We start from the raw sequence: 27,988 nt of genomic DNA on the forward strand, positions 1-27,988 counted from the left end.
ATATTAAAGGGGAAGAGGCAAAAAAATGGCGATGGGACTAAATGGCGAAAGCGTGGAGTGGCGAAAGCGTGGAGTGGCGAAAGCGCGGAGTGGCAAAGGGCAAAACAACACTTTTACAATACAATAAAATTAAACTGCGCCACCTTTGCGCCACCTTCCCCCCCCTCGAAGTCATATGTTTAAATATGGCTCTTTTCGGCAAAAAAAAAAAAAAAAAAAAAAAAAAACACTTATTTAAAAATATAAACAACGTAAAGATCCGACTTTATAAAAAGGCAGGAAAAGGATAAAAGTGGGGGAAGAACAAATTTGCAAATGGGTGCCCTGTGCTGGAGCGCATATATTGTGCCTATAAATATAAGACACTGACGCACTGGGCCTGGGTGTTTGGGGGGGGTAGGTTCATACGCACATGCAGCTACGCTGATATGCCTCCTCGTAACCCTAATTGGCATGCTGCGTGAAGTGCGCAAAATGGGGAAAAGCACACAACAAGCGCCCGTCTAATGAACGGTGAGCGCACAAATAGGGGACATATTTTCCCTCCCCCCATTTGACAGATTTTATTTTAAAAAAAAAAAAAAAAAAATGGATTACCCTTGGGGTTGATCTTCATTTGTGCCATGGGTATCACCTCTGTTCCGATCATCACCACTGCCGCTTTCTTTCTCCTTTCCGTTCATCCTACCCGCGCCAACATGGTTTTCCCCGTCCAGGTGCATAGCGTCCCTCTCAATGTTACCTTTTACAGAATGGGCTGCGCTTCCCTCATTGATTCCCGTGGACTCCGAGTGGGCTGCACTTTTGGTTGCCCCCCCCTCACGGGCATTCGCCTCGCCGGCACCGCCAGCATCGTTCCCACCGCTAACACCGCTAACACCGCAAACACCGCTAGCACCACCAGCATCGTTCGCCCCGCTTTCGTCATGCCCCTTTTCGCTCCTCTTTTTATCCTTGCCGTCGTACCCCTTTAGCCAGTGCAGCCTATCGAACAGGTACTTCTTCACTGTGCTTTGCTTCTTCTGGCTATTCCTGGCGTCCCCCGCCTCTTCCGCTGCCGCCACCTCTGCCGCGCCCCCCTCAACGCCGCTACCCGAGCTGCAATTATTCCGCCCATCCACATGCTGACTGCTCTTCGACTTCTTCCTCATATTTTCCTTTTCGATGTCACTCTCCTTGCATTGCCCCGAGCTGTTATTGCTGTTGCTTCCGTTGCTATACGCTGAGCTCACTTTTTCGTAAATCCTCTTTTCGTTTTTCTTCGATGCACTCCTAACGCTTCCGCTTTGCTTGTCCTTGGGGTCACTGCTACTGCTGCCCTTCGCACTGGGGCTCCCAGAACAGTCATCACTTTTAGCACACGATTCCGCATGTGTGGCATCTCTTTTGGTATCCCCCTTCTGCTTATCATGGCAGGTGGCACCATTCGATCGATTAGCATCATTCACACCAGTGCCGCTTGTGGAAGGCCCCTCACCGTTGAACACGTTGCAACTTGGTTTCCTGTTTGTAGGCACACTTTGGCTAAAGGGACCCCCCGGATCTGGGTCTCCTTCCCTAAGTCCGTTTTTGCTTAATTGGCCATCCACGAATCCCCCTTCCTGCCGCTGCGAATCATTCCCCCTATTTGTCACGTACGCATGTGCAGCATTCATAAAAGCAGAGGTCTCAAATCCGTCGACTGTCAAGTCGAATGGATTCTCCTGGTTGGCCCCCGCCACCGGCTCAAACTCGGTCGTCCCGGTAATCTTCGTCGACCGGATACCCCCCCGTGTAGGATCTCCCAAACTGTCTGTGCCACCCCCTTGGCCAAAGTTCAAACTGCTGTCAACATCAAACATCCTCGCGGGGTCAAACACGTTGTCTGTTGTGTGGAGTCCCCCGGGTACCGATTCGTGCACCCTGCTCCTTACGCGCAATCCGTTGGCGTGCATCCCTCCCGCGAGGTTCTCGCGTGTACTACCGCCCCCTAGATTTGTGGTACCTCCGCTTCCCTTTTCGCTCGAATTGTTATTACTACCGGCGCGGTTTCCCTCCTCGGCAGGGCTCGCGCCGTTCCCATTCGACGCGCTTCCCTCGCCAGAGGGCCCCTCCACTTGACCTTCCGCTACTTCTGCGACTTCCGCTACTTCTCCTACTTCTGCGGCTTCTGCTACTTGTGCTACTCCCCCCTGACCCCACTCATGCACATTTCGGCTATCCGAATTTCTGTTGCTGCTTCTGGCAAACACTTGCGGCGCGGAGACAAACCCGACTCCCCTATTTGTATCGTTACCTCCAAGTATAAACGTATTGAAAATATTTTGTATAATGCTCTGCGTCTGTGCAGATGCAAATCCCTCAACCAGGTTGATGTCGTATTCTTCCGTGACGGGGATGTATCTCTCCCCCCCCTCCTCCGCGAGTAAGCCGGAGCCACTGGTCTGCTGTGCTGAGGGGTCATTCGACTGTGCAGTAGTGCTGCCATCCTGAGCAGTAGTGCCACTACCCGGAGCAGTAGTGCCGCTACCCTGAGCAGTAGTGCTGCTACCCTGCGCAGTAGTGCCGCCACCCTGAACAGTGGCACCATCGTGCCTGTTTGCCGACGGGGCTGCCTCCCCAGCAGGGGACTCCTCCTTCCCCGGGGCACCCTCGTTGCTCCCCTGCGGACAACCACTATTACCTCCACCAGCGTCACTCCTGCCAACGGCATTGTTACTCACGGAGGTACTCTCCGTGTTAACCCCATTAGAACCTCCAAACGTGTTGTTGCGAGAAATTTCTGAGTTGATCCTTTCCCGTAGTTCCTCCCGCTTACAATTATACTCCTGATCATCCGTGGGAAGTTCAAAGCGGCAAGTGGGACACGAATTTCTCTCCTTCAACCACGGAATGATACACGAGCAATGAAAAACATGCCGACATCGCTCATTATCTGTTACCCTATGTACCTCATCATTTTCTTTATATTCCTCTCTGCATATGGCACATGATTCTAACTCCTCTGCTCTTTCTTTGGTTAGCACCTCAACTTTCAAATTTTTTATAATTGCTTCGGATGCAGGTGGGGGTCCATTTCTGGATGGATCACTCTCCATGATGATGGTCAACACTTGGTCTAAAGAAATATTGTCGAATGAGTTGGTTAGTATGTTGTCAATCAAGTCGTGGAAGTTCAGCCTGATTGGGGAGTTCAGGGGGATGTTGGTGATGTCAATTGCCCGGGTGATGATTCTGGGGCTCCTGGGGTTCCTGCTCGCCCCTCCGCTGGCATTCACGCTGCTGGCACTCACGCCGCTGGCACTAACGCCGCTTCCCACACCGCTTCCAACACCGCTTCCAACACCGCTTCCAACACCGCTTCCAACACCGCTTCCAACACGGCTTCCACTCGTGGCACCTCCATCCCCCCCGCTGTCACTGACCCGGCCGACGCCCCCCGCGCCGCTAACCCCGGTGAACCCGGTAAATCCGCCCAACCCGCCAAAGGCACCCAGCCCGCCGACCCCTCCTCCACTGTCGGCGCCGCCATTGTTGTATATGTAGTTCCTCCCGAAGAAGACCCTACCCTGCGCATCATTTCGAGGTGCACTATCGGGCATTCCCCCCTCCGAGGCGGGGCCACCAAAGTTGGCGGTAAAATGGATGTCCGCATCACTGGGCCTCAAATTCGTGTTGAACATCTGCTGATACACATTTCTGAACATCATCAAATCGTTAAAGAAGTTTTCACTTGTTCCGAAGAAGCCGCTGCCATTGCTTCGGTTGCCCTGTCTATTGCTGCCACGGTTATCCCCATTGCCCTCCGTGGCGGATCCTCTCCCACCACCACTTTCATTCCCATAAGGGGTGTGTAAATTATTCGCATAATCGTTACTAGCACCACCACCTTCTTCATTCGTGTTCCGTCTCTCCCTATTGGAGTTAATCGAGTGAAAACTCAGGGGGTCATCTTCGTCAATTTTCTCCACAAAGCCCACGTGATTGCAGCTTTTACATTTTATCTCCCCATCGTATATAATTTCGATATCGCTAGTTCGTTTCACATCTTCACAACTATGACAAAAGTACTCATAATCATCAACCTGATTCATAATAATATGAATGTTTTTCCTTTAATTTGTTTAACAAATGGGAGGTTCTCACCCGTTGGACACAAAAAAAAAAAAAAAGAAAAAAAAAACATGCGACAAGGTTTGGAGTGATGATGATCAGCTGAAGGGGGGTGAGCCAAGTGGCAGAAAAAAAAAAAAAAAAAAAAAAAAAAAAAAGACTTCACTTGACTTCAATTGACTTAACCCAAATGACACAAATGTAATGCTTCCCCTTTTCACACTTCTCCCTTTCCAAGGGGTTTACACTCGACGGGCGTGCGTACGTTACGTGGAAAAAAAAAGATGCGACTCACATGCGTTTTATATGTAAAGCAGGTGTACACATGTGCATGTATATACGCAGAAATGTACACACGGGCATTCTCATTTCCCGCCTTCCGCTCGTATATAAAAAAAAAAAAAAAAAAATAGCTGCACGGGTGGCCGCGAGGGAATAAACACGTAGGCCATTTAATTCTTCCCCTTGCCGTGGAGGTACACGTTCCAAAATTTTGTTAATTCAAAAAAAATTAGATAAAACAAAAAAAAAGGGTGAGGGAAGCACGGGGGGAGGGTCGCCTCGCTGGGGTCTTATTCGCAAAGCGCAGGGGGGTGTACGTGCACGCGTGAGCGTGTGAAAGTGTGGCCGTATGGCAGTATGGCAGTATGTCCTATGTCCGCTTTGCCGCTTTGCCGCTTTGCCGCAAATCCGTACAGCACAAACGTGTCACACGCAAACGCGTCTGCAGACACCTCATACACAAACGAACGCACATGCATACACGCGCGCGCAATGCGTAAGCACGCTCAAATGGAAATACAGTTGACGCATTTAAATTTAAAAAAGTGTAAACGTATGCACAGAATATGCGGCGCGTACACGTTCGGGGGAGGGAGTGAACGAGGGAGTCATTACATGTACGTGTCAAACTCGGCGAGCGGCGTGGAAAACCCGCAGTATGGGCAATTGGTTGTTTCTCACGTGTGGGCGAAAATGCAGCAACGTGAGGCAAATTGTGGCAAAGTGAGGCAAATTGAAGCAAGCGAAACGGAGCGAAACGCAGTGAAACGAAGTGAGGCGTAAATCAGTTAAACACGCGTGTTCCTCTCTGCTATTTTAAAAAAATAACAAAACGAGTAAAACATAACATTACGAAATGTTTCTACATTGACATATGAACTGCGAACATGTTCACGTGACATTCGTGCGATTGTTTTCTCTGTTAAAAAAAAAAAAAAAAAAATGCTGCTCAAAGCAAAATGGAAACAGAAAAAAAAATGAAGAGGAAGAAACATACCAATGCAGGAAAAGAACGAACATATGGTGTTATTATATATAGCCGCATCACGTGCAAGCGCAGTTTTTTTTTTTTTCTTCAAGTGGATATTGCATGCAGAGAAAGCAACGTGTTTTTTTCACTTTTCCTTGTTCGCTCTCTTTAGGCATGTTTTGCGAACACGGCATACCTTCGCGTATGTTCATTCAAGTGACATGTTCAGCATGGGGTGGGGGGCGCGCTGCTCACCTGCAAAGCATGAGCAAAGGTGAAAGTTGGTTTTGTGTTGGCAGAAAATTGGGTGGAACACTCGCCTTTTTTTTGGGGGGGGGGGAGGGGGGCGCTGTTTCTCCTTTGTTATGCTATGCTGCTGGTTGCTATGCTGCTCGACATGTTTATGTAGGACGTGGGGAAGGTCTTTCGCTCAGTTCGCGGGGGAAGTGCTCACCGGTTGGGGCTAACTCGGTTGCCAATTCGGTCGTTATTTTTAGCGTACATTTGAGCGGACCTTTTTAATGAGCAATTTTCACGGTTGCCTTTTTTTTTTTGCCATACCAACTACACCACGCGGATATGCGCCTTTACCACTTCTTGCGCCAAGTGAACAACGCAAATTTCTCCACCCGCCTGCGTTGTACATGCATAATATTGCTTACCACGCGTAGGCGAGCAGGGCCAACCTGTTCCTGCATCATTATGCCACCATGACCCCAATGGAGCAATCTTGTCAGGCTAAGAAGCATCCCTTTTTTTTTTTGCGCTGTTACGGTGGCATATGAACAGCTTTTATTTTCCTGCCAACGAAGCGGAGGGCTGAAGGGTCAAATGCTATTCCTCCCATGTTTTTCCCCCAGAGGGACTTTTTAAAAAATGACCATCCGTGCATGTACAGGTCAACTCAAATTTGCATGCGCATGTGAGCATTTGCCGCAGCGGGTTGCCCATCCGAATGTGCAGATCCGTATCAGATGGCAACTGCAACATGCACGCACCAATGAAGCTTCCATCGCACACCCGATGTGCATCCGAACATTGGCCCTATGTTCTTCCCAACTCCCCTCAAGTGGCATTTCATCGGGCGTTTCCATCGCGGCGGAAAAGTTGGGTGCCCGGGTAAGTGGCCCAGAAGTTGCAGTAAACGCGATTGACATGTGTTATTAAGAGTACCCATCAGAGAAAGGTAGCCAACGGGACGAAGCAAACTTGTGAAGGGGTTATCTGTACACCACCACCATCCTATCCCCCGCATAGACTGCGCGCACCGCTCCACTGTTCATATGCACAGAAAGTACTGCGCCACAGTGTGCTGCCTTGTTCTGTAAGAAGCAGCCCCCTCAGGGTTACCACCTTTTCTGTACCATTCATATGCATTACACGGTCAAACACGACTGAGCAGATAAGCGGCAAAAAAAAGGCAAAGCGCAATCCCCTCAGCGGTGAAACAGATGCGACATGCGCTTACACGCCGTGAGCCCCTCCCGCGTGTAGCCACCGGTTCTCACTTTTAGCTTTGAACGAAAAAGGTTCTGTTCTATGACCATCCACGCGAATGGGAGGAAGCCCTCCCCTCCACAACAACCTACAAAGTTATAGCATGTCCGCAAAAAGGAAAGTTCACAGAGCAACGTTGCATGGTCCCCATTGTATGGCGTCACGAAAAGCGGCTTACTACACAACAACATGGTTAGCGCATTTTCCCCTAAAATTAGCAGCGTGACTACTCCCGTAATGGCCAACGCTGCCACATTGCTTCTTTTGTTTGCACCACCCGAAAAACCGCACACAATCGGTGCTGCAATCTACATAGGTGTACCACTCCCCCATGGCGAAATCGCCCTCACCGCTTCGAAAAAATTAACCATTGAGCGATGAATAGAAAGTCTATCGTGTGTGGCGTTGGGAAAAGTCCACTATTAATGCACACGTGGTAAGCATGCCTGTTTGGGGCTGTGAACACCTGGAGCTCCCCTTTTCACAGTTTCCCAAAAACTGCCTCTTCGAAAAAAGGGGCCACAATGACCAGGAAAAGGAGCCCATAAAATGGTACACACGCACGCACATAAGTAATTATATAAATAAATGCATGCATACATTATTTAATTATTTTGTGGAAAAAAAAACTCCCACATTGAGGCGATGAAAATAATTGCTCACTGTTCGCAGCGCATGTCGATGGGCTGCTGGGTGGAATCGACATGAAGGGGAAGAAGCAGGGGATGGTGACGAATCCCCCACAGATGGATTTCATGAGAGTAACACGAAGCTGATTTGTGTAAAAAATGTCCTAATGCACGAGGAGTATCCCTTTTACCAAGTGTGTTTTGTCCTAACGCACGAGGAGCATCCATCTTACCATGTGCGTTTTATTTACCACGACCACTCCCTACGAACCACTCTCAGTCGAATTTGCCTTGTTCACGCACACCTTCTTCGAAGCGGCCCACTTGTCGTTATTCGCACTGTCATCGTAATAAATATCTCGCAGGTCTCTCCTGGAGCAGGAATCTTCGGACGCTTTTCTTCCCCTTCGTCCGCCTTTGGTGTTTCTCTTATGCGACTGCTGCTTCGCCTTCACGCTCACACTTCTGCTCCTGCTTCTGCTCCCATAACGGTCTCCCTCACCATCCTTCAAAGCGCCATCTGCATGGTGCTCAGCCTTATCTCTCACATTTGCAGAACCGACGACACTTCCCTCCTCATCGCTTTTGTACATATTTTCCTCTTCATCGTCTCCTCGTGTGCTCAGCTCTCTATCATTCTTAATTGCCTCCTCCCTTTCCTTATCGACAGAGTACTCATCCTCCTTATCCTTGCCTTTCACGGAACTTCGCTGGTCGTCCGCTACATTATCTTCTAAACGATCTGCACTTTCGCTTCTCCCATTTTTGTTATTCCTTCTTTGTTTCGTGCCGCCCATGTTCCCCGCTCCTCCGCTTCGGCCACTACTACTCCCGCTTTTTTCTGACAACCTATCGGCCTCTCCCAAGTTTTCCTCCTTAACCTTGTTGTTCCCTCCTCTGCCGCTGAGCTGACTGTGCCTGTCCATATCGTTACCGTCGTCTCTGCCCTCCCTATTTGCAGCGTCCTCTCCATTGGCTCTTTCTCTCTCTTGTGAGCTGCCCCTTCTCTTATCGTTGTGCGCGCCTCCCCTTCGGTGGTCCTTGTCCCCCTTGTCATGCTGCCCGTCCTCCTTTTCGTCCCTCCCGAATTTGTTCCTGTCGTGGGGCTTGCCCGTCTCCTTCTCTTGGCGCCTCTCATGCTTCTCATGCTTGTCACGCCTCTCATACCTGTCATGCTTCTCATACCTGTCGTGCCTCTCATACCTGTCGTGCTTCTCATACCTGTCGTGGGGCCTCTCCAGAAAACGCTCCCTCCTGTGGGCGTCCCTGTCCGCGTCGTACCCCTCGCGGTGGTGCGCCCTATCCTTGTCATCAGAATGGGGGTGATGGAAATTAGGGTCCCGTCTATCCTCACCTCGATTTTTAAATTTCAAGTTGAGAGGAGAATCCACAAATTTCATAACCTCCACGGCTAGCCCGTTGAATTTACGACCGTTTAATACCTCCACTGCCTTTTTCACAGTCTCGGAATTATAATACTCTATGATGCCAAACCTTTCTTTATTATCGTCTTGTATAATGTTGGCATAATTAACTGACCCTACATCCCTTCCGAAGTCTTTCAGATCTTGCCAGCTAGCTTTTTCGTCTATATTTTTTACTACAATTCGTAAGGCATTCTTCTTCTCTCTGCTTTCATTCCTATTGGGGGAATAGGTCCTTCCGTACGGGGGGTAAAAACTTCGATTGTCACTTCGGTTGTGAAAGTAGTTCCCCGCATGATGTGGTTGCACATTTAGCTCCTCTCCAAAAAAAAACTGTCCATTTTCTTCCTTTATGGCAATCTCTGCATGGGACGTTTTCTCATACTCTATAAATGCAAATCTCGTTTTCCACTGCATGTTTACTATGTCACCGTATTTCAAAAACTTTCTCCTTACGTCTTCTTCTCTCGCTTCGGGGGATATATTTCCTACGAAGATTTTACATGGGTCTGCTTTTTTGTAAAAATAATTCCTCACCTCTCTTGGTCGTTCCCTTCTCATCATTCCTATGGTGTTGCTCATTCGGTTCGAATCATTTTCATACACGTATCTTTGGCGGTCTCCCCCTGGGGAGTATTTCCTCATGTTCATTCTTTCGTCGCGACCTTCTCGGTATTCGTGCATATTGCTGTTGTGTGGGCCACCTGGGTGATGCTGATGTGGGGGGCGCTCAAATGGGGGGCGGTCATATGGAGGGCGGTCATATGGAGGGCGGTCATACGGGGGGCGCTCAAACGGTGGACGGTCATACGGAGGGCGATCATATGAGGGGCGATCATATGGGGGGCGATCATACGGAGGGCGCTCATACGGTGGACGGTCATGCGGATAACGATCATGGGGGGGGCGATCCAGTGGGTGCCTTTCATGCGGGTAACGCTCATGTGGGTAACGCTCCGGCTCGTAGTGGCCCCCGTTCTTGGTGTCCCACTTGCTGCTGTGTTCTTTTTCATATTTGTACTTATCACCACGCTTTCGCTCTCCGTTTCGATCGTCATAAACCGCCGCGTTTCTGGTTCTCTCTTTGGAGGAGTTTCTCTTGGGAGACTTGTTGTGATATTTGTCTCTTGGGAACTTATGATGATGTGGGCTACGGCTACGTGTGCGACTGGGGCTGTGTCCTCCTCGATTGGCATCATATCCGTTTTCTCGGTGGTGCTGACGATGTCCATGCTGGTGGTAATCTCTCCTCTCCCGGGAATAATTTCGACCCCTTTCTACATTGGAGGTTTCATTTCTTTTGCTGTAATTGTCAACGGAAGACTTCCTATAACCGCCATGGTTATGCTCATTCTTGTGATGGTCTCTCCCTCCTGCAGTCATTTTTTCGCGACTCCTGGATGCGTACCTCCTGCCTTCGTCCATGTAGTACGCCTCCTTGTTATCTTTCATATGAAAGGTTAACTCGTTCGGGTTTATTGCAATTATGCGCTTTCCCCCTGTGTCTATCTCTCTGTGGTAATGCTCCTCTCGGTTGCTCCTTCCGTGCGTTTGGCTTTGCCGCAACAAAGGGAGGGCAAAAAAAAACGCTGCTACTATATATGCTATCTCAGCTACGTGCAGCTGCGGTTATGTGCCTTTCCACTATAACGCAAACCGTGGAGGGGCACTGCGCGAGGGGGCAAACGCTCTTTGCTCGTCCTCCCGCGGGAACTACACAACCAAAGGGGTTGGAAAAAAAAAAAAATCCTCTTCTACTTTCACCAAGCATAAATTGTCATATATAATACGCTACGTATGTAACAAAATAACGCATGGGTGAAACCTCCAGCGATTTTTTTTTTTTTTTTTTCTCACTTTTCCGCAATCTACAAAAGGTACGGTACTACGTACTACTTTGCTTTTTCGCTTATCTTCTTTTAATTTTTATTTTTTTCCACAAGGCGAATTGACGTTATCGCCAAAAAAATTGCTAAACAATGTAGGGAAAAAAAAAAAAAATAAGCGAGGGCAATGCGAACGCGAAAGTGAAGGGAAATAGAAAAACTACGAAGCTTGCAAAACTCGCAGCTGAAATGAAAACAAAACGTGACTTCTGTTTCCGTTCGTATCTCCTTCCAAATGGGAAGCAAAAGGGTGACGCAAAAAATGGGGAGCATAAAATGGAAAGAAAAAGTGAAAAATGCTACGCGAAAAATGTTATGCATGATATGTAAAAAAAAAAAAAAGCAATCTTCGCTGCGCAGTTTTTTCTTCTCCCCATTCTGGTATACATTGCTAAAAAATTAAGTGCTCCATAAAAAGGAAAGAAATGGCAATCCCCCATGCGATAGGATAGCTGCTCTTCGAGGGGCGGCACGCATATGGCTCAGTTTATTTCGCATATGAAATTATCCTCTACTTGTATACATCATTTTGCTTGCATACCATTTGGGCTTATATATATGTTCCCTCTCGCCATTCCTCGGGACGTGCAAAATGCATACCGAACGACGAGCTTACATGAACGTTCCAACTTATGCAGCTTCTCACTCACGCGAATTATGCTTTCGGGGGCGGCGTTATTTTTTTGCCGCTTAACATTTGTTTAGCCAATTGCGCCAATTGTGCCTATTGTGCCCATTTGGCTCTTCTCCATTCGGCTGATTTACCATTAATCGCCGTGACAGCCCGTTGGACGCACCTAGTCCGCCGCAACTTCCCCCCCCACTTATCCGGATGTCAAACGTTTGTGCTGACTGCGTTCCGTAGTTTATTCACGTAACCTTTTTTTTTTTTTTGGTGCTCTTAATATGGTAGCAAATGGTAGGCATATACATAGGATGCAAATAACTCGATGTTCCCAGGAAAAACCCTTTTTTTCTTTCTTTCTTATTTCCAACGGATGGTCACAAAAATGCGCTATGCAATCATATGCACGTTTCTACATACATACATGCGCTACATAATATGAATGTTTATTTTTCCCTTGACTCATTTCGCTTTTTTTTTTTTTTTTTTTTTGTGGGCCCCTTAACCCCCCCATTAATCACTTGACCGAAAGGCAACTCCATTTCGGGAAAATCAAAAGGGTCATATACACAATATGTTAACTACGCATTGAGCATACATGCACAAATGGCACAATCTTTACTCTTTAACTCCCCCCAAAATGTAGCATTAACAGGGGTGACAGACCCACCACTTGACATTTCTTCTTCCGTTGTATTTTCACTTTGCTTATAAAAATCAGCACGTGCGTTGGTATGCGCAAGTCATGTATGTACATATGTGCGTAAGGCGCAGCATATAATTGCGTTTCGATTATGTTACACCTTCCTCCCTGTGATTATTTTTTTTAATCCCTTTGGCATTGCATACATATACATACATATATATACATAACATATATAAATATATCCTTGTGAGCACTGCTGATTTACCACCTCCCTGCTGGACTGCCCTCTTTAAAAACGCTTTGCAAAGCGGCCAACTGTTACCTTTTCTTCGAGCAGCTTCCAACACAAACATGCATATAGGGTGAAGCGCAAGGGGCGCAACGTGTACTCATGCCCATGCGTGCAAGCCCTCCAAAAGCGTTTCTTTCAATATATATATGTACAACTTTTACGTGGCCTTTTAGTTTACCGCCTAAATATTTGCAAACTGAATATGTTCATAAGGGCGTTTATTGCTTCCTCTCCTTTTTTTTCGAATAGCTAAACTTACACGTGGCCTTTACCCACTACGTGAATAGAGAATCGTTCAGTTAATCGGCCTTCGCTGAAAATCCCCCTGTTTCTACACGGGGTTATAACCCTATATATACAAACTTATATAGCAAAATGTACTATTCGTGTCACAACCCCAACAATCGAGGCGTGTGAGTTCTCTCTAAATGGTGTTAACATTTCCTGGCTACCCACGTACGTATACATTCATACAGGCTGCTCCCCATCACACCTTTCACATTGTTGCCCATCCGTGCTGCCAAACAATCATACGGGGGTGTACATAAGTCCGCCATAGCGCCATGGCGCCATAGTGCTGAATTTTTTCGTCAGCCCTTTTCTACATCCAGAAATTCCATACACTCGTCACGTGTGATAAAAAATAAAAAGCGACAACATCATTTGGCATAAGGCAGCTCAGTTCTGCAAGATTAACAAATTGAATTCACTAGCTTGTTGCATATTTTACCATCGTTGCGGCAGTTTCCGCTCCAACCATTTTAACAAAATTTCTTTCAACATTGCAAAAATGAGTGACAAAATAAATAAATTCCTCTCGTGCTTTCTTAATATATCACTTTTTAAGCACCATTTGGTTAAGTGCCAAATGATAAACATGTGTAAAGCTCGAATGGTAAAATGAGCGACAACAATTTCAGGTACAAATTATTCCAAAAAAGAAAAGTGTCAATTTTACGTCTAGCTTCGATTTATTAAGTGAACGCACATTTGTCTGTGCATGGGTGCGGACAGAAATGTAAAATATACATATATGTGCGCATTTTCCATTTTTCCATTTTTGCTATCTTACCCTTTTTCACTTTTCCACGTCACGCCGCATATCTTCGCGTATAATTCTGAACCGTTCAGGCAAAAAAAAAAAAAAAAAAACTGCCCCAAATAAAACAAAGCCAAAACAGTCATTTTGGCGGAATAGCCATTGCGAATAAGCAACTTGTGTGATAGCCATTTTTTTTTTTTTTTTTTTTTTTTTTCCCATTTACTGCCTTTTGCGGCACTGCTCATTAATGAATGAAAACTACAAACAGGCGTACACTTCTCCACAGCTTCATATAACAAAATGGCACTTATCTTTCCCTTTACGTTCGTTCTGTATCGTTTTACTTTATTTTTCCTCTTAGTAGAGCGTAAAAAATAGCGTCAGTTCACTTTTCAAGTTATATCTTTTCCCAAACGCGCAATGCGCCACACACTCGTATATTCATATAATCTATGCTTTGTTAGAAGTCCCAGTAACTTTCTTTCCTTTACATTTTTAAAGCAAACAATATGTTTAAAAAAGGTACGATAAAATAGTGTAGCCACAAGCTGTTCCTCACAAAAGTGTACTACATATAAGTATATATATATATATATATATATATATATATATATATATTTATACGTATATATAATGCCTCATGAACAACGACCAAATAATCCCTTTTTGTTACTGCTTTTTAATCCTTCTTTGAACGTTTTGACATTTTTCAAATTTGCATAAATGTACAGAGTCACATTTTTACGTGTTTCACGGGGAAGTCCCCACGTATGCAACGCACACATGTATGCACGTACTCACGTACAAATGCTTTCTTTTCTTGTGTGCATAAGTATATAGACTGAAATTGTTTTTCTCAACAAAATATCATTTGTAGGCCTCCAAATATATTTGCTTACTTTTACAAATCTCACATTGTTAATTAAAAAAAAAAAAAAATGCTATATTTCGTTATGATAACCATTTTCGTTCCTTTTTAATTTTTCGAAAATGTGATAATTTTACCAAAAAAAACAAAAAAAAACCAAACAAATTTGCACATAAAAAAGTTGTAGAAGTCTGTTTCGTTGATTTATTATTCGCGCCCCACTGGCTTTATATATTAAGTAGCTCTTTAACAAGCACAAAAAAAAGAAGAAATGACGGTATTATAATGGTATAATAATGGTATTGTAATGGTATAATAATGGTATTATAATGGCAATATAATGATATTATAATGGCAATATAATGGCAATATAACAACATCGTAACGGCATTACAGCAGCACCATAACAGCGTCATAATAACAGCATAACCAACTGGCGGGAATAGTACAAAGAAACAAAATAACAAATCAAATTACTTTCCAGTAACCCCACGTGAGCTTTCCAAAAAATAATGCTAATGGTAAGATAAATCGGACGGAGGAAAAAAAAAAAAAGAAAAAAGAAAAATTCTGCTTCCTCAAAATAAATCCTTTTATTTTACATGATAAATAAAACAAATTTAAATTGAAATTTAAAGGAAAAAAATTTTTTTTATATGATCCATTCGATAACCTCAACATATGTGCTATATATTGGATAAGATATTTTCCCTTTTAACCATCCTGGCACCATTTCGCGTGCACTGGGGCTCAATGTGGCCTGCTCTCACCGGCAAAGGTACATAAACAGAAATAAACTCCGCCCGACTTGTTCTTCCAATCTGTACATATTCACGTACTGCCACTATACAATGATTTTACTTCTCCCGTGTTGTGAAAGTGCTCCGTGGACTCTGCTGTGATGGCCCATTCTTCTCCATAACTTTTTTTTCACGAATTCTCCTCCCCGGCCTTACTCAAATAATTTTCAAGTTCAAAAATTTTGACATCTAAAAATTTATCCATTTCTGTTAAATTGTTATACTGATTTTCGTGCTCCTTCATTTCTATTAACAATTTGCTTAAAATATCCTTTAGGGAGTTAAATTTTAAGCTTACATTCAGCTGATTTTCAAAATCTTCCGTTCCTAGGCATTTGTTCAGATTAATGTACTCCAAATTGTAGTTAGCATTGACATTTTGCAGCTTATTATTTAAATCCTGTTTTATTAGCTCATTCCTCCTGTAATTTATTTTTTCATTTATTTGAATTTCCTCCGCTACATTTTCAAAAGATTGCTTTAAAAAATTTAAAAAATTATTTCCATATTGATTTAAAATATCTTCATACTTAACATCCTTCACCTCTTTTAATTTTTCCAAAATGTTGCAGGCGTTATATTTTTGTTCAAACTTTATGTTTTCCGTTCTCATTAATTTTTTCAACAAAATGATGTTCTCTTCGTATTTTTTTTCTTCTTCTATTTCTTCTCCTTTTTTTTCTGACGTTATATCCGAAAATAAAAAATTCCAAATGAACTTCAACTCCTCAACGGTCGACATGTTTCTTTTTGCGGAGGGGAAAAAAAAAGTTTGCGTGAAAAGCGCGCAGTTCGCGATTTTGCATAACTCCCTTTTAGCACGTTTGTGCTTTGGCAGTTTGTACTATTGTCACTTTTCTGCTTCTCCTATTGGAACATTCCTTACTTTTCTCCCTTTTCGTCGCTTTCGTTTGTTCCCTCTCCCCCTGCTGTTTTTAAAACTTTCAACGAATTTGTTCCCTTCCAACGAACGAGCAAAATGTTAAAAAATCAATTCGACAAAGCGGAATTTTGGGAAGGCAAATTTTGCCGCATGCACTTGCGCGCTGCGTATGGTATGCATATGTAGGCATATAAGTTCAGAGCATGCAAACCACCTCGTGCGCGCGCATAGGCGGCATACGCCACATAAATGATGCCTATGCGCATAACATTTCCGCTTGATCACTTTGCGCGCACGATGAATCCCAATTCATCGAAAAAAGCACGTTTGCGCGTTTCGCAGTGCTACAGGCAAAAATAAGGGTAAATTTCCTTTTCGTGCGCGGAATGGTCAAATGCAAACATTCATACGTTCATCCGTTCGTACTTCATATGTTCATACGTTTGTACTTCATCCGTTCATCCGTTCGTGCGTCTCGGGAATGGCGAAACAGCCATTCGCAGAATTGTGGCAATTTTGCCAAACGGGGGAAAGCGAAGTGGGGGGTTTTCCCAATTGACCATTCCGCAGTTTTGCTTAATTTTTACGTAAATTCGCTCATAATTTTTTTTTTTTTTTTTTCTGTACACATATGTACACGCACCGAGTTCCACCTGAACGGCACAAAAATATTTTTGCCTCGGGCTAAGTGGCCAAATAAAACATTCCCTGATAAGGTTAATCAATTTGATTTTTATCGTGTGTAAGGGTTTTCTTTTCTTTTTTTAAACTTTCTCGATACTGCAAAAGGGCAACTTCTTCGCAGTTTACCTCGCGTTGGTATGTATATGCATTTCGTTGGGGAAATTTTTAAAATGAGGGGATATGAGCGAGCGCTCAGAAGGTACCGCCAACAGGTTTGAGAGCAGCCTTCTGCTAGCGGAATACAGTCCGCTTTTCAAAGGGGAAGCATCCCGCATGTCATTTTATTCCTGCTGCTTGTTCCATGTGCGCGCCCGAGCTGACCAAGCCAAACTGGGCATATACCACAAAAATATGGCAAGCATATCACAAGCAGAACTCAAACGCATTTAAATAAACGGTAATTTTACCTGAAACACACTTTTCCGCGTCGCGCATTTGTTTACATACCCCTGAGTATGCCCGCGTTGGCACTGCACCTTTGCACACAAAATGGCTATTTTTTTTTTTTTTTTTTAACCATTTTGCGAAATAGTATGAACGGTTAATCCTTTTTTTTTTTTTTTTTTTTTTTTGCGCTCCAAAGTAGCACTTTTCTGATAAGACCTTTGCGATTTATCTGTAGTTCTTTTTCCCATGTGTGCGCAGCAAAGGAGTAGTTATGGTGAAAAGAGTTCACTCCGTAGACGTTCTTACGTTTGAGTGTGCACATCCCCGCGTGTCCCTTTCACATTAACACATTTGCAACCCCTGCTTGCGCACGCTCTGGTACAGTTCTCCACAACTGGCACTGAGAAAAGGATATATAATGCAGTTCTTCAAAATGGCAACCACCCCGTGTGTGCCAAGTGTAGCCGCTCTTCAAATGCATGTTCGTTGGACGTCGTCCCACCATGGAAATGGAAAAATAATTTCCCGTATGATGGCCTAGCGCCGTGGGGACATATGCACCCCGCATGTCCAAACTCGCACATAAATTAATTTCTGATAATGTCATAATTTTTTTTGCGACGCTGCACCGTATGGTGGTGTTTTTAACATGTGTGCAATGTTGCAAAAAAGGAAAACAAAGTCCCACCATCAAACGGTTCGCACATTTTAAGTCACTACCCAAGATTCGCGTGTGCACATGGGTACGCAACTCCCAGTGTATATTTCCCCTTTTTGCCATTTTTCGAAAATGTGAAGTGAGCACTTTTTGCAACGGAAAAAATACCTGTACCATAGTATAAGCTAAGCTGCAGTACGGGGGTAGCTTCCAACCGTGTGGCGACGTCCATCCAAAGCGCAAAACGGCACGCTAGGAGGCAAACTGCCTGCACAGGGCATGGTTCCTTCCTGGACGGGAGAATACCCCTTTTCGATGACAACAACATAACTGTGTTGTATGACTCGTCCGACTGTGATATATCCCCCTGCACGCTTCTACCATTTGGTCTTTTCCCCCTTTTTCGAAAATGCTGAAATACTTCACGAAGGAGCACTACTCGTACCTTTCGAGCAGCAAGCGGATGTCCTTCCGGGTCGAGAAGGACATTAAGACGAGGTATCAACTGAGGGAAGAAGGCACATGGTGGTGTAGCAGCGCGGGGTGGATGCGCAAAGGGGGAGTTGACTCCCTATTTGGAAGGAAAACGGGGAAGCTTAATTGAAATGTGCTGCGTGTGGCTAACGCTCTGTTGAATGCTCTAAAAGTGGAGGAACACACCCAAGGGGTGCCTCGTTCGATACGCCAGGACACCCCGCGTAATACCACTGCTTGTTATCTTTTGGTAGCTTGGGGCACCTTTTGGTATCCTTTGCTATCCTTTTCATCGATATCGCCTCCCCCCCCATTTCGCTCCAAGGACGACGTTCGTCAACCGGGAGGACCTGAAGCACATGTTCGTGATGGACTCGCAGGACACGACAGCCGGGCTGTGCCTTCTGAACATCTCGTTGTTCCTCCTAGGGGGGTTATCCCAAGAAAAAAGAAAAGGAGACCTCGCGACGAATCTACAAGGAGGTCTTTTCATCATAAGTTTGATCATCTTTTCAATACAAAAAATGCTAGCGCGATGTATCCTGTCAGATGTGACCTTCGCCCTCCTACTGTACATTTCTTGCGTGTTGCCATTCCTTCTTCTAGAACTGAATGGCTGTTTTAACAACCTCGTCTTCTTCCCCATATGTGTCATGTTCTATTTCACTCGGTACCACCTGAGGACTTTATTCATCCTAGACTCCTTTCTCATTCTAACCATTTTGGTAATTAACGTTTCCATAAACTCCAGCACCATCGATATATATATTTTCCTCTTTTTGCTGACTGCCCTCTTTCTCAGTATGATTTATTACCGCTATTTGTACTACTTTTCTAGAGCCCTTTCTAACTCTGTAGCTAGCCCAAGAAATATGATTTTAATGTTCCCCTATATAAATGAATACCACCAAGTTTGTTTTGCCAAGCTAGCCGATGTGCTGCTGGACTTAAACAATTACATGCACACAAAATGGAACATCTTCTGTGGAAACATCCCGAAGGGTCATTTAAAAAGTGAAAAGGATTTCCGCAACCTACAAATTGTGGCTAGCAGATTGGCAAATAAATTTTTCACTCTCAGGAATCAAAAGGTCTTTTCCACTTACCCTCCGTATTACTGTCTAAAAGTTCTTTATCATAAAAAATTGTATTTAATAACTTCTGCTATTGAGAGGAAGAGAAAACAGATTGGGAAGATGCACTCCAATCAGAATAGGAGCAACTTCTTATTCTTAATGGAGATGGTAAGGCTGCACAGGGGGGTTGAGCCTCTGCAAGAGGATGCCCGCCACTCGGGGGGAGATCCCCTCCAGTTAGGAAAAGGCCCATCTCAAAGAGGTAAGAAGAAAAAAATAAAAAACGCCACCCGTGAGGATGCGAAAAGGGGAAAAGAAGGGAACAACCGCGTAGAACAGAACGCACGTGTAGATCCTACTCCTTTGAAACATGTGGAGGAGGCGAACATACCGCAAGCGAGCGAACAAACATGGGGAGTCAAACCGGAAGAAGGAACAACCTCCAGGGGAGAACCCCCTTCTCGGGGTCACAACAAAAATAAGGATACACCCAAAAAAGGACAAAAAGTGAAGCCAGCAAAAAGCGCCCTCAGGAGCAACGAAAAAAATGACCACCTTCAAAACGACGCCGCACAATATCACCTCAAAGAGGAACACAAAAAGGAAAACAAAAAACGAAACAGTGTGAAGGACAATTCTGTAAATAATAGTTCCACCCTGTTTAGGAAGAGTGCCGAGAGGGGAAGGGACCTTTCTGGGGAAACTCCACATACTAAGAAAGACAGACTACAAATCGAAACCCCAATTGGCCATCTGCTCAGCACCAGCGAAAATACTAAAAGAGAAAAAAAGCGCTACAAAATTGGCAACAAAAGTGAAGCACTTGGTGAAGCACTTTTTGAGTCCAAATATGAAACACGCGGGGGGGGCAAACCTGAGCAACCCAGAGCAGTCTCACCCCACCACGGTACTGACGCCTTTAAAAAGAATAAGAAGAAGACTGCACGTAGAAGCACACACGTAGGGGGGAACCAAAATGATGAGCACCGTAAATACGACACGTGGGGGAAAAGGCTGAAAAGCAAATTCGCACACCAGAAAGAGCATGGCTTTGAATTTTTCACCAAAAGGAGGGAAAAAATGGGGCATCAAATCCGCGACCGAGGCAGCGCTGATGGTGTAAACCCCAATGGGGCCCTCCCTCCTGCAAACAAAAACGAGGTCGATTCACAAATCCGGCAAAATTTAAATTCCTACGTGAACGATAAAATGGTAGCTACTCCAAATGCGCAAAGTAACTACATGAACATGTACATGTACATGCGCAGGCAAGACAACAGTGGGAAACAAACAAGTGTGCATTACTCGAATGAAGGCACGCAAAAAAAAAAGAAAAAATCGGAAGGAAACTTCTCCTCATCAAGAAAGTATCATCATGACTGGAGCTTGCTATCGGAAGAGAAAATAATTTTCCTAAATTTCTCCTGCCTCTTCTATGTGTTCATCCACAAAATTAAATGGCTGTTAAAATATATAGAACAAGTGAACTCTGTTGTTCAGGGGGGTTACTTCCGGCAGGGAATCTCCCCAAAGAGGGACCATCTGTTGGCCTACATAGACCAGAAGGTCGAGCGGTACTACATCCTTTGGTCCAATTCCTTTGATTTGGTTTACCACGTGGAGAATTACATCCCCCACATTTTGCTCATCCTCACTCTGCACCTCTCCTCCGTTTTCGTGCGAGTTGCTCCCCTGCATCTCAGCGGCTCCTACGATTTGGTAAGCGCGCCTGGGGAGGCTGAGTATGCACATAAATGAAGAACAGGTGTGCACTTGATGATTCATTTGTTTGCTTCTTTGCCTGCTTCTTTGCCTGCTTCTTTGCCTGCTTCTTTGCCTGCTTCTTTTCTTGCTTCTTTGCCTACTTATTTGCTCGTTTGTCTTTTCCCCCCCTTGCGAACGCTGCTTCCCAGTTCCGCGTGGCCAGCTTCTCGACCATTTTCGCTGCCAGATTTCTGCTGGCCCCCGTCGTGTTCGCCCTCATCTTCTGGCCGATAATCAAAACCAGATCAGTGAACCCCAGGAACATTTTCAAAATTAAAATGCGCTTTTTCCTCCTCTCCCTTTTTATGTAACCAGAATGAACTTCCCCCTGGGTGGGTAGAAGCCCGCCGCGGGGCGCACGCTCAAGCATAGGCATATGGGTAGACCCCTGCGGTGGCACATCCCGGAGTGTCTACTCACTCGCGCGCCGCCGCTCCCCCCGCTTGACAGCATGACGCTCTCCACCTTGGACTACCTGTGGACGATACTCCTCGTGCAGAAGAATTTCTGGAGGCTGGATGGCGCTGTCCTGGCGGAGCTTCAAAGGACGTACAGGTGAGCCCCCCCGCGGATGAGCGGGGCACAGTTCATTTTTGCGGCGCGACACAGTTCATTTTTTCACCTCGCCAATGGTGCATGTCTCCCTACCTGAACTGTTCATATTTTTTTTTTCTTTCTTCTTTCCCGTCACTTACTCTCCCCTCTTGTCATGCCCCTCCCCTCCAGCTGCAGTATGTTTTCCCTAGCGGAGCTAATCTTCTTCGCGCCCGTCTTCTACTTCCTCATCATGCATCGGTTAAAGTCTCTCTGGTACCTGTACATCATTTGGTTGGGCCTAATAAATGGGATCTATTGGAGTTTGATTGGCACCTTCCTCCCCGGCCTGAAGATGAATATCTCCCTGGCGACTTCAGTTGCGATGTGCGTCTTGTTCATTATCAGGTCCGCATGGGAGGTCATTCGCGAGGGGTCCATTTTGTGCAGTCCACTTTGTGCCGTCCATTTTGTACTGTCCACTTTGCGCCTTCCTTTGTGCCTTTTTTCTTTTCCTACCGCGCCCCTCTGCACACGCTTCCTCCCCCTTTGCAGGCCCTTCGAGATGGTCAAACGGGACATATTCTGCAGGTGCGTCCTGCCCTACATTTTATTCCTGGACGATGTATTATGCACCCTCGACTGTGAGAAAAGGCTCAAATATCTGCGCATGCCAAAGGTGGGGGAATGAAGAGGCTCCCTCGGCCAACTGCCCATCACGCTGCTATACACCCACCAGGGAGAACCTCCTCCAAATAAAGAGTAAAAAATTGACAAACAAATGAGCAAATTAGCTAATCAGCAAAAGGGGAAGACGTTATTACGCAAAAATTGAAAAAGGACAAAAAAAAAAAAAAAAAAAAAGTTGAAACGTCGAACGAATGGACGGAGAAGTACCACCAAATTGGGGCACTCCATGGTGAGGAAGACAACTGCGCAGAGATGAAACGCGTCGGAGAAATCTTAAAACGGTTAAGTTACGCAAAAGGGTGACGGTCGGGGGTAAACCTGTTAAGCTAGCCCAGTAAACTCGGGTCATTGGCTAAGTTGCCCAAAATGGCCGCCTTGTAAATAGGCGTAGAATTGAAGAAGGCATCCACATTTGCATCAATGGAACATTTGCAAGAAAATATCAATTCATATTTTTTCTCGTTTTGCACCTTCCTAAACTCGTTCGAGATGTACAGATCGTCAAGTCTAACGGAAAAATACAGCCGATTGAACCGCTTGCAGTCGTTATATAATGGCTGTACTTCTGCCCTCTGCTCATTCGTCAGCTCATAACCCAGGTGAAAAGGCACAGTGTGGATAACGCTCGAGGGGGTGAGCAACGAGTATTTTATTTTTATCTGTAAGGAGGGGGAAATGTGTGCAGATGTGCCATGGGTCCTTACGTTCGCCACGTTAGGGAGGTGACCCTATGGAGGTCGCTCCACATTGCTGCTTCACCTTTGTGTCGTTTTTTTTTTTTTTTTTTTTTTTTTCCACGCCTTACGGATAACTTGGTGGGGAAGGTCCTCTCGTCCTTGTTCGTCGGCACGCTTATTTCGCTCCTCCGCGAGAGGGGCGTCTGGTTAGCTGAGCTTTCCCCCAGGCCTGCAGTTGGGGAAAGGGAAGGGCACCCTCCATAGATACACTACCATGAACCACTCGCACAGATGTATTAACAGAGGTAGACTCTCCACATGCAGAGTCAATGGAGAGAAATTCACTCCTCGTCCCTACCCCCATTGTACAAGAGACAGCCGTGATTCGCTCCCACCGGGTAGTAAAAATACTTTACGCTCTCCGCAGAAAGGCTATACGTCAGTGTGGTGTTGTTAGTGACGCTTAATTTGATGTTCAGTTTTGCCCCAATTATTACCCTATTATTTATGTACCGAAATTGAAACGTATTCGCATCGTCTTCAAGTATGCTTATCTCGGGGGTGTACGAGGTGGTCCAAAATCCTAGCAGCACTCCTGTGGGTGTTACCGTTGTGGGGTGGCGATATATTGGTCGTATGGAGGTGCACCCAACAATGCGAGTATTTATGCACAGGTGGAGAGCCCACAGGACGGCCGTGAGTACCCATGTCGCAACCCCGCTAGAGGTTCTCTCTCCCTTTGGAGAGGTGGTAGCTGCTAACCTCCTACAAAGCATGCCATAAAAAGGAGCGTCAGGTAGACCATATGAAAAAATACGATTTTCTTGTTCAGGCTGTTTTTCTCGGATAGCTCATTTTGGTAAGCTCTCTTTCGCTTGTGCGTCACTTCGCCTTCCATGCGTGGGTACGGACAATTGGGGGGTTGGGAGGTGTGGCGAGGGGGTAGCAGCGGGTTGGCCTGCAGTATGAAATGCTATATGGAGCGCTTTCTTGAGCTCTTTCTAAAGTGCTACCTGGCCTGATACCTGCCCTGCTATCTGGTCTGCCAGTTCGAGTGCCTCGCCGATGCAGCGATCCAGAAGGGGTATGCAGACCAGCCAGGGGAGCGGCAAATGTGCGCAAGAGAGGTACACAGGAGAGGTACACAAAAAGGGGTAAGCAAAATGGTACTTAAAAAGGGCACACAAAAAAGGCACACAAAAAAGGTACACAAAAAAGGTACATAAAATGGGTACACACAAATGGTACTTAAAAATGTGCGCCAAAATGTGACGGAAATGCCCGAGGTGCCACAGATTCAAAGCAAGAGCTGCCTCCGCGCATGCAAATTTTTTCACGGACGCGTACAAACCGTTGAGGGCCCCCCCCCAAAAAAAGCGATAAAGAGGGAACGCCTCCTAGCAGGGATAAGCTATACACTTACGTAGGTAAAGATACTCCCACAATTTACGAAAAAATGTACAGACAATTGCAACGATCGCCATATGGATGTGAGTGCTATTCGTGTGGCGTTAAATACACAGGTCCCCGTTTTTGCCCCTAACCTATAAACTCCCCAACCGCGTAGCTGAAGAGCAAAACGGGCAACTCTCTTGAAACGGCATGCCGAAACGGGGAGAAAAAGATGAAAAATATAAGAAAAAAAATCACTAGGGAAAAAATGGAATAAGCATTACGCTTCCTCTTTGCGAACAAAGATTAGAGTCACGCTCCTTTCCAGTTCCTTTTCACCATTTGAAAAAAAAAAAAAATTCCCTGCTAATTGGTACCCCCTTCTTATAACATAGCAGTTTATTCCCCCTTTGCAATTTTTTTTTTTCTTTTGATATGGAAAATTACTATTTAAAAAAAAAGGAAAAAATTAAATATAAGGAGTTATTCATAACGACTTTTTTAACCCATGGAGGATCAAATCTCATTTCTAAGCTTCTCGTTTCTCCCTTGGAGCGAATTGTAATCATTAGACAAACGCAACCTTTTTTTTTCAGAAACGTTTTGCTCCACTCCTCCTTTACGTACTCAAATATAGTGAGAGGTAGGTCGGGCTGCTCGCAGTAGGGCTGGAAAAGGAGGCACCTCAACGGTTGCCCTCTACGTCCCCCACCCGCCGCGCTTCCTTACTTGCGTACGATACACCTACACCGCCGCGCACCCCTCGCTCCCTTCCACGCACCCAAGGTATATACGCCAAGCAAGGCCTGACGTCCCTCTGGTGGGGGTACCATGCAAGCATATGGAACTTCCTTTCCTTCAGCTTCTTCAGACTACTCTTTCACGATAAGATCAAGTACAACCTAGCGATAGAAAACAGCAAAAAGAACTACCTAACAACCTTCTTCCTCCTCTACACCTCCAGTTGCTTCGCCGCTGCGATTTCATACCCGCTGGACACCATTCATAATTGCATGGCACTGAACCATGAAACAGTTAAGAATAAAAAGCTCACCAGTAGGGGCATTTTCCTTTTCATATACGATTTGGTTCTAAAAAGAAGTAAGAGCATAGAGGAAAGGAAGTAGCTGCGGAGGGGCGCACACATAAGACGGCTCTACGAGTTTATGTGACCCCCTGCCGGTGTGCAACGGGCAGGCGCACGCGTGGGTATATACATGTATGCCTATGCACTTGATGTGTTCCCTTCGCTGCCCCCAATACGGTCGTCCACTTACATTCAGTTCATTCCCCCAATACTTTTCCCCCTGCATGCCGCAGAACTTAAACACCTGTACGCTGGGTACAGCCTGTGCCTACTAAACTTCATCCCCTACTTGCTCATCTCAATAAAGCTGAATGAAATTTTTACCAAGCACTTTATCGAAACCAATTCGCACGAAAAAAATGGCGATGCCCCACAGGGGGGAGAAGAACAATATGCTGATAGAAACATAAGTGAAGAATATCGAAGACTGTTTAAAAAAACGCCAAACGTCTTGTCCTACATTTTCCTGGGTGTTCTCACCGGATACATATCACAAGTGGCCACGTACCCCCTGGAGACCATCCGCAGGAAGTACCAGTACCACGTCATATATGAAAAGAATTTCCCCCAAACATTAATGCATAGTAAAAATTGGAAGGTGAAGAAGCCGCAAAAACTTATCGCCAAAATTTCGAATGTGTACAGGGGATTTTCCTTGCATACCTTTAAACTAATTCCAGAGTATTTAATATTCAGTTGTTTTTTTTACTACGTCAAGAATAATATGCCTATATGAGTTTGTCCCCTTCCCCTCCCCTCCTCATTGTTGTGGTTCCCCTTGTTCTCAGTAGTGTGACAAAATTTGCCTGAACGGTTCATATTTTTTTTAATTTTTTAACTTTTTAATTTTTTAATTGTTTAATTGTTTAATTGTTTAATTGTTTAATTTTTTTTTTTTTTTTTTTTTTTTTTCTGTAATTTTGGCTAGTTATAAAAAATTGCCCATTTTGCTGCGAAACGCTTGTGCGCCCAATGCCCCAGTTTGTGTCACACGCTTCTGATTTATTCGTTTCCTTTCCGCGTTTTGCGAGTTTTAACCCGCAGTCTGTTTACGTATTTATGTATTTACTTGTTTATTCACTTATTTATCCACCTATTTTTTCGTCGCTGCTACCTTTGCGTATGTTTTGTGCAAGTGCGGCTTGTTCCCCCCCCAAAACTGCACACATTTGAATTTTTTTTCAACCCCCCCCTTGTATTGATCTCTCCCTGTGCGAAAGAACAACATTTTATGCTCACGCACCTGCTGCCAACCTTCCCATTTTGAAAATGGCAACAAATTGCAAAACTGCACGGGAGATGTATGACAGTGTCCCATGTGCTAGGCGTCAACAGGGGAGTTACAACGTGTAAAGGTATCCCTACATTGGGGCTTCTTCACCTGGCACGCAAAAGGGGGACACAAAAAGGGGTAGAAAAGAGCAGATAGTGATAATCCGCTTTAGGTAACCCCTTACTGGTGAGCGCCTGTTGTGGAGATACCTACCTGCAGATGCAGGTGCATGTGCACTTTGGCAAACGTGTAAGGTTACCCCATCTGCATAATATTACGCTGGCCTTCGCGTTGCCCCCTTAAGATAAACCGCTCCACCCACCATGCAGAGGGCCCTCTTCTCCAACGCGCGAACGTGCCACTTCCTAAAAGCGCAGAGGAGACACGGGGGGACGTCCCTGCTGACCAAAATCGGACAGTCATTCAACCAGGAAAGTTTAAAAAATGCGAAAATAAAGTTAACCAACTACGGAAGGAGCATCTCGCCGAACCATCTGGGAAAGACAAGCAGCAGTCCTGGAGGAGCCAGCGGAGAAAGTGGCATATTCCAACACTTTATAGACTTATTTAAAAAGAGAAGAAACGTAAAGGACACCCCCGAAAGTAGTGACAAAAACGAAAAAAAGGAAAAGGAGTTTTTTGAATACTACGTAAAATGCTTGATGAAGTATGAAGGAATTTTTACGTATCGAAAATTTCAATCATTTTTAAAAGACCTGTGTGACTATTTCAACCTCTTTGGCTTGACATATAAATATAAAAAAAAAATGAACCCCCAATTGGAGAAGCTAAAGAAGCAGTATGAAGTTATGAATTCATTTTTACCCTACGAGTTGGACTCGGATGATTACAAAATATTTCACGAGGAGAGCAAAATGTACATAGCTCAATCGTGCAACGTTGATGTTAACTTCATTGATGAGTTACTCCTTTTTCACGATTCGTTAAAGACTGACCGGACGTGGTTTTATCGGAGAATTATTTTAAAGAGGAAGCTACCCGAAAGTTTTGAGGAGCGAGAAATTGAGGCTCCGTACGATAGACCCATCACGAAAACTTTTAATTATGGCATTAAGGAATCTTCACTGGAATATGAACAGTTCATGCGAAAGCATGGGCGCAAAATGAAATTCAAAAAATGGATCTCGAAACATCACCCGTGGTTTAGGAAAAACAGCTCTGGCAAGAACAGATGGGCCACGCGGCCCTACACGAAGAAGTTCCCCTACCTGTACTACTCGCGCGTCCCCGGGCATTTGTACCTCTCCAGGAACCGGCCTCGCGTGGGGGCGCACTGAGGGGGAGCGGCGTTACGGCGGTGTTACGGCGGCGTTAAGGCGGTGTGAATGTGGCGTG

General features: G+C 45.2%; 7 protein-coding genes across 7 annotated transcripts, besides 13 other annotated features; 3 read left to right on the top strand and 4 right to left on the bottom strand.

Moving 5' to 3' along the window:
- The first annotated feature begins 114 nt into the window (after positions 1 to 114).
- Positions 115 to 140: a microsatellite.
- Positions 141 to 593: 453 nt separating this feature from the next.
- On the bottom strand, positions 594 to 4,073 carry PVX_094410 (hypothetical protein, conserved; the record flags this gene model as incomplete). Its single annotated transcript, XM_001614300.1, has 1 exon — positions 594 to 4,073. One exon carries the CDS (start codon positions 4,071 to 4,073, stop codon positions 594 to 596), a length of 3,480 nt encoding a protein of 1,159 aa, XP_001614350.1.
- Positions 2,959 to 3,041: a microsatellite.
- Positions 4,074 to 4,386: 313 nt separating the features above from the next.
- Positions 4,387 to 4,422: a microsatellite.
- A 2,842-nt stretch (positions 4,423 to 7,264) lies between these two features.
- On the bottom strand, positions 7,265 to 10,319 carry PVX_094415 (hypothetical protein, conserved; the record flags this gene model as incomplete). The annotated part of the gene is made up of 2 exons (XM_001614301.1): positions 7,265 to 9,598; positions 9,848 to 10,319. 2 exons carry the CDS (start codon positions 10,317 to 10,319, stop codon positions 7,734 to 7,736), a joined length of 2,337 nt encoding a protein of 778 aa, XP_001614351.1. The 3' UTR covers positions 7,265 to 7,733.
- Positions 10,320 to 11,464: 1,145 nt separating this feature from the next.
- Positions 11,465 to 11,491: a microsatellite.
- A 614-nt stretch (positions 11,492 to 12,105) lies between these two features.
- Positions 12,106 to 12,172: a microsatellite.
- A 2,249-nt stretch (positions 12,173 to 14,421) lies between these two features.
- On the bottom strand, positions 14,422 to 16,525 carry PVX_094420 (hypothetical protein, conserved). Its single transcript, XM_001614302.1, has one exon. It carries the CDS (start codon positions 15,793 to 15,795, stop codon positions 15,184 to 15,186), a length of 612 nt encoding a protein of 203 aa, XP_001614352.1. The 5' UTR covers positions 15,796 to 16,525; the 3' UTR covers positions 14,422 to 15,183.
- Positions 15,401 to 15,426: a microsatellite.
- Positions 15,485 to 15,514: a microsatellite.
- Positions 16,358 to 16,421: a microsatellite.
- A 1,973-nt stretch (positions 16,526 to 18,498) lies between the features above and the next one.
- On the top strand, positions 18,499 to 22,204 carry PVX_094425 (hypothetical protein, conserved; the record flags this gene model as incomplete). The annotated part of the gene is made up of 5 exons (XM_001614303.1): positions 18,499 to 20,934; positions 21,129 to 21,286; positions 21,430 to 21,534; positions 21,712 to 21,921; positions 22,069 to 22,204. The coding sequence occupies 5 exons, from the start codon at positions 18,499 to 18,501 to the stop codon at positions 22,202 to 22,204; spliced, it is 3,045 nt and encodes a 1,014-aa protein (XP_001614353.1).
- Positions 22,205 to 22,529: 325 nt separating this feature from the next.
- Positions 22,530 to 23,778, bottom strand: PVX_094430 (hypothetical protein, conserved; the record flags this gene model as incomplete). The annotated part of the gene is made up of 4 exons (XM_001614304.1): positions 22,530 to 22,862; positions 23,009 to 23,109; positions 23,239 to 23,475; positions 23,643 to 23,778. 4 exons carry the CDS (start codon positions 23,776 to 23,778, stop codon positions 22,530 to 22,532), a joined length of 807 nt encoding a protein of 268 aa, XP_001614354.1.
- Positions 23,141 to 23,161: a microsatellite.
- Positions 23,515 to 23,557: a microsatellite.
- Positions 23,779 to 24,707: 929 nt separating the features above from the next.
- On the top strand, positions 24,708 to 26,095 carry PVX_094435 (ADP/ATP carrier protein, putative; the record flags this gene model as incomplete). The annotated part of the gene is made up of 3 exons (XM_001614305.1): positions 24,708 to 24,915; positions 25,059 to 25,373; positions 25,593 to 26,095. 3 exons carry the CDS (start codon positions 24,708 to 24,710, stop codon positions 26,093 to 26,095), a joined length of 1,026 nt encoding a protein of 341 aa, XP_001614355.1.
- Positions 24,838 to 24,863: a microsatellite.
- Positions 25,219 to 25,282: a microsatellite.
- Positions 26,060 to 26,085: a microsatellite.
- Positions 26,096 to 26,955: 860 nt separating the features above from the next.
- PVX_094440 (hypothetical protein, conserved) lies at positions 26,956 to 27,930 on the top strand (the record flags this gene model as incomplete). The annotated part of the gene is made up of 1 exon (XM_001614306.1): positions 26,956 to 27,930. One exon carries the CDS (start codon positions 26,956 to 26,958, stop codon positions 27,928 to 27,930), a length of 975 nt encoding a protein of 324 aa, XP_001614356.1.
- Positions 27,931 to 27,988: the final 58 nt, after the last annotated feature.

Source organism: Plasmodium vivax, chromosome 8 (assembly GCF_000002415.2).
Source record: "Plasmodium vivax chromosome 8, whole genome shotgun sequence".
NCBI classification, from domain to species: Eukaryota; Apicomplexa; class Aconoidasida; order Haemosporida; family Plasmodiidae; genus Plasmodium; species Plasmodium vivax.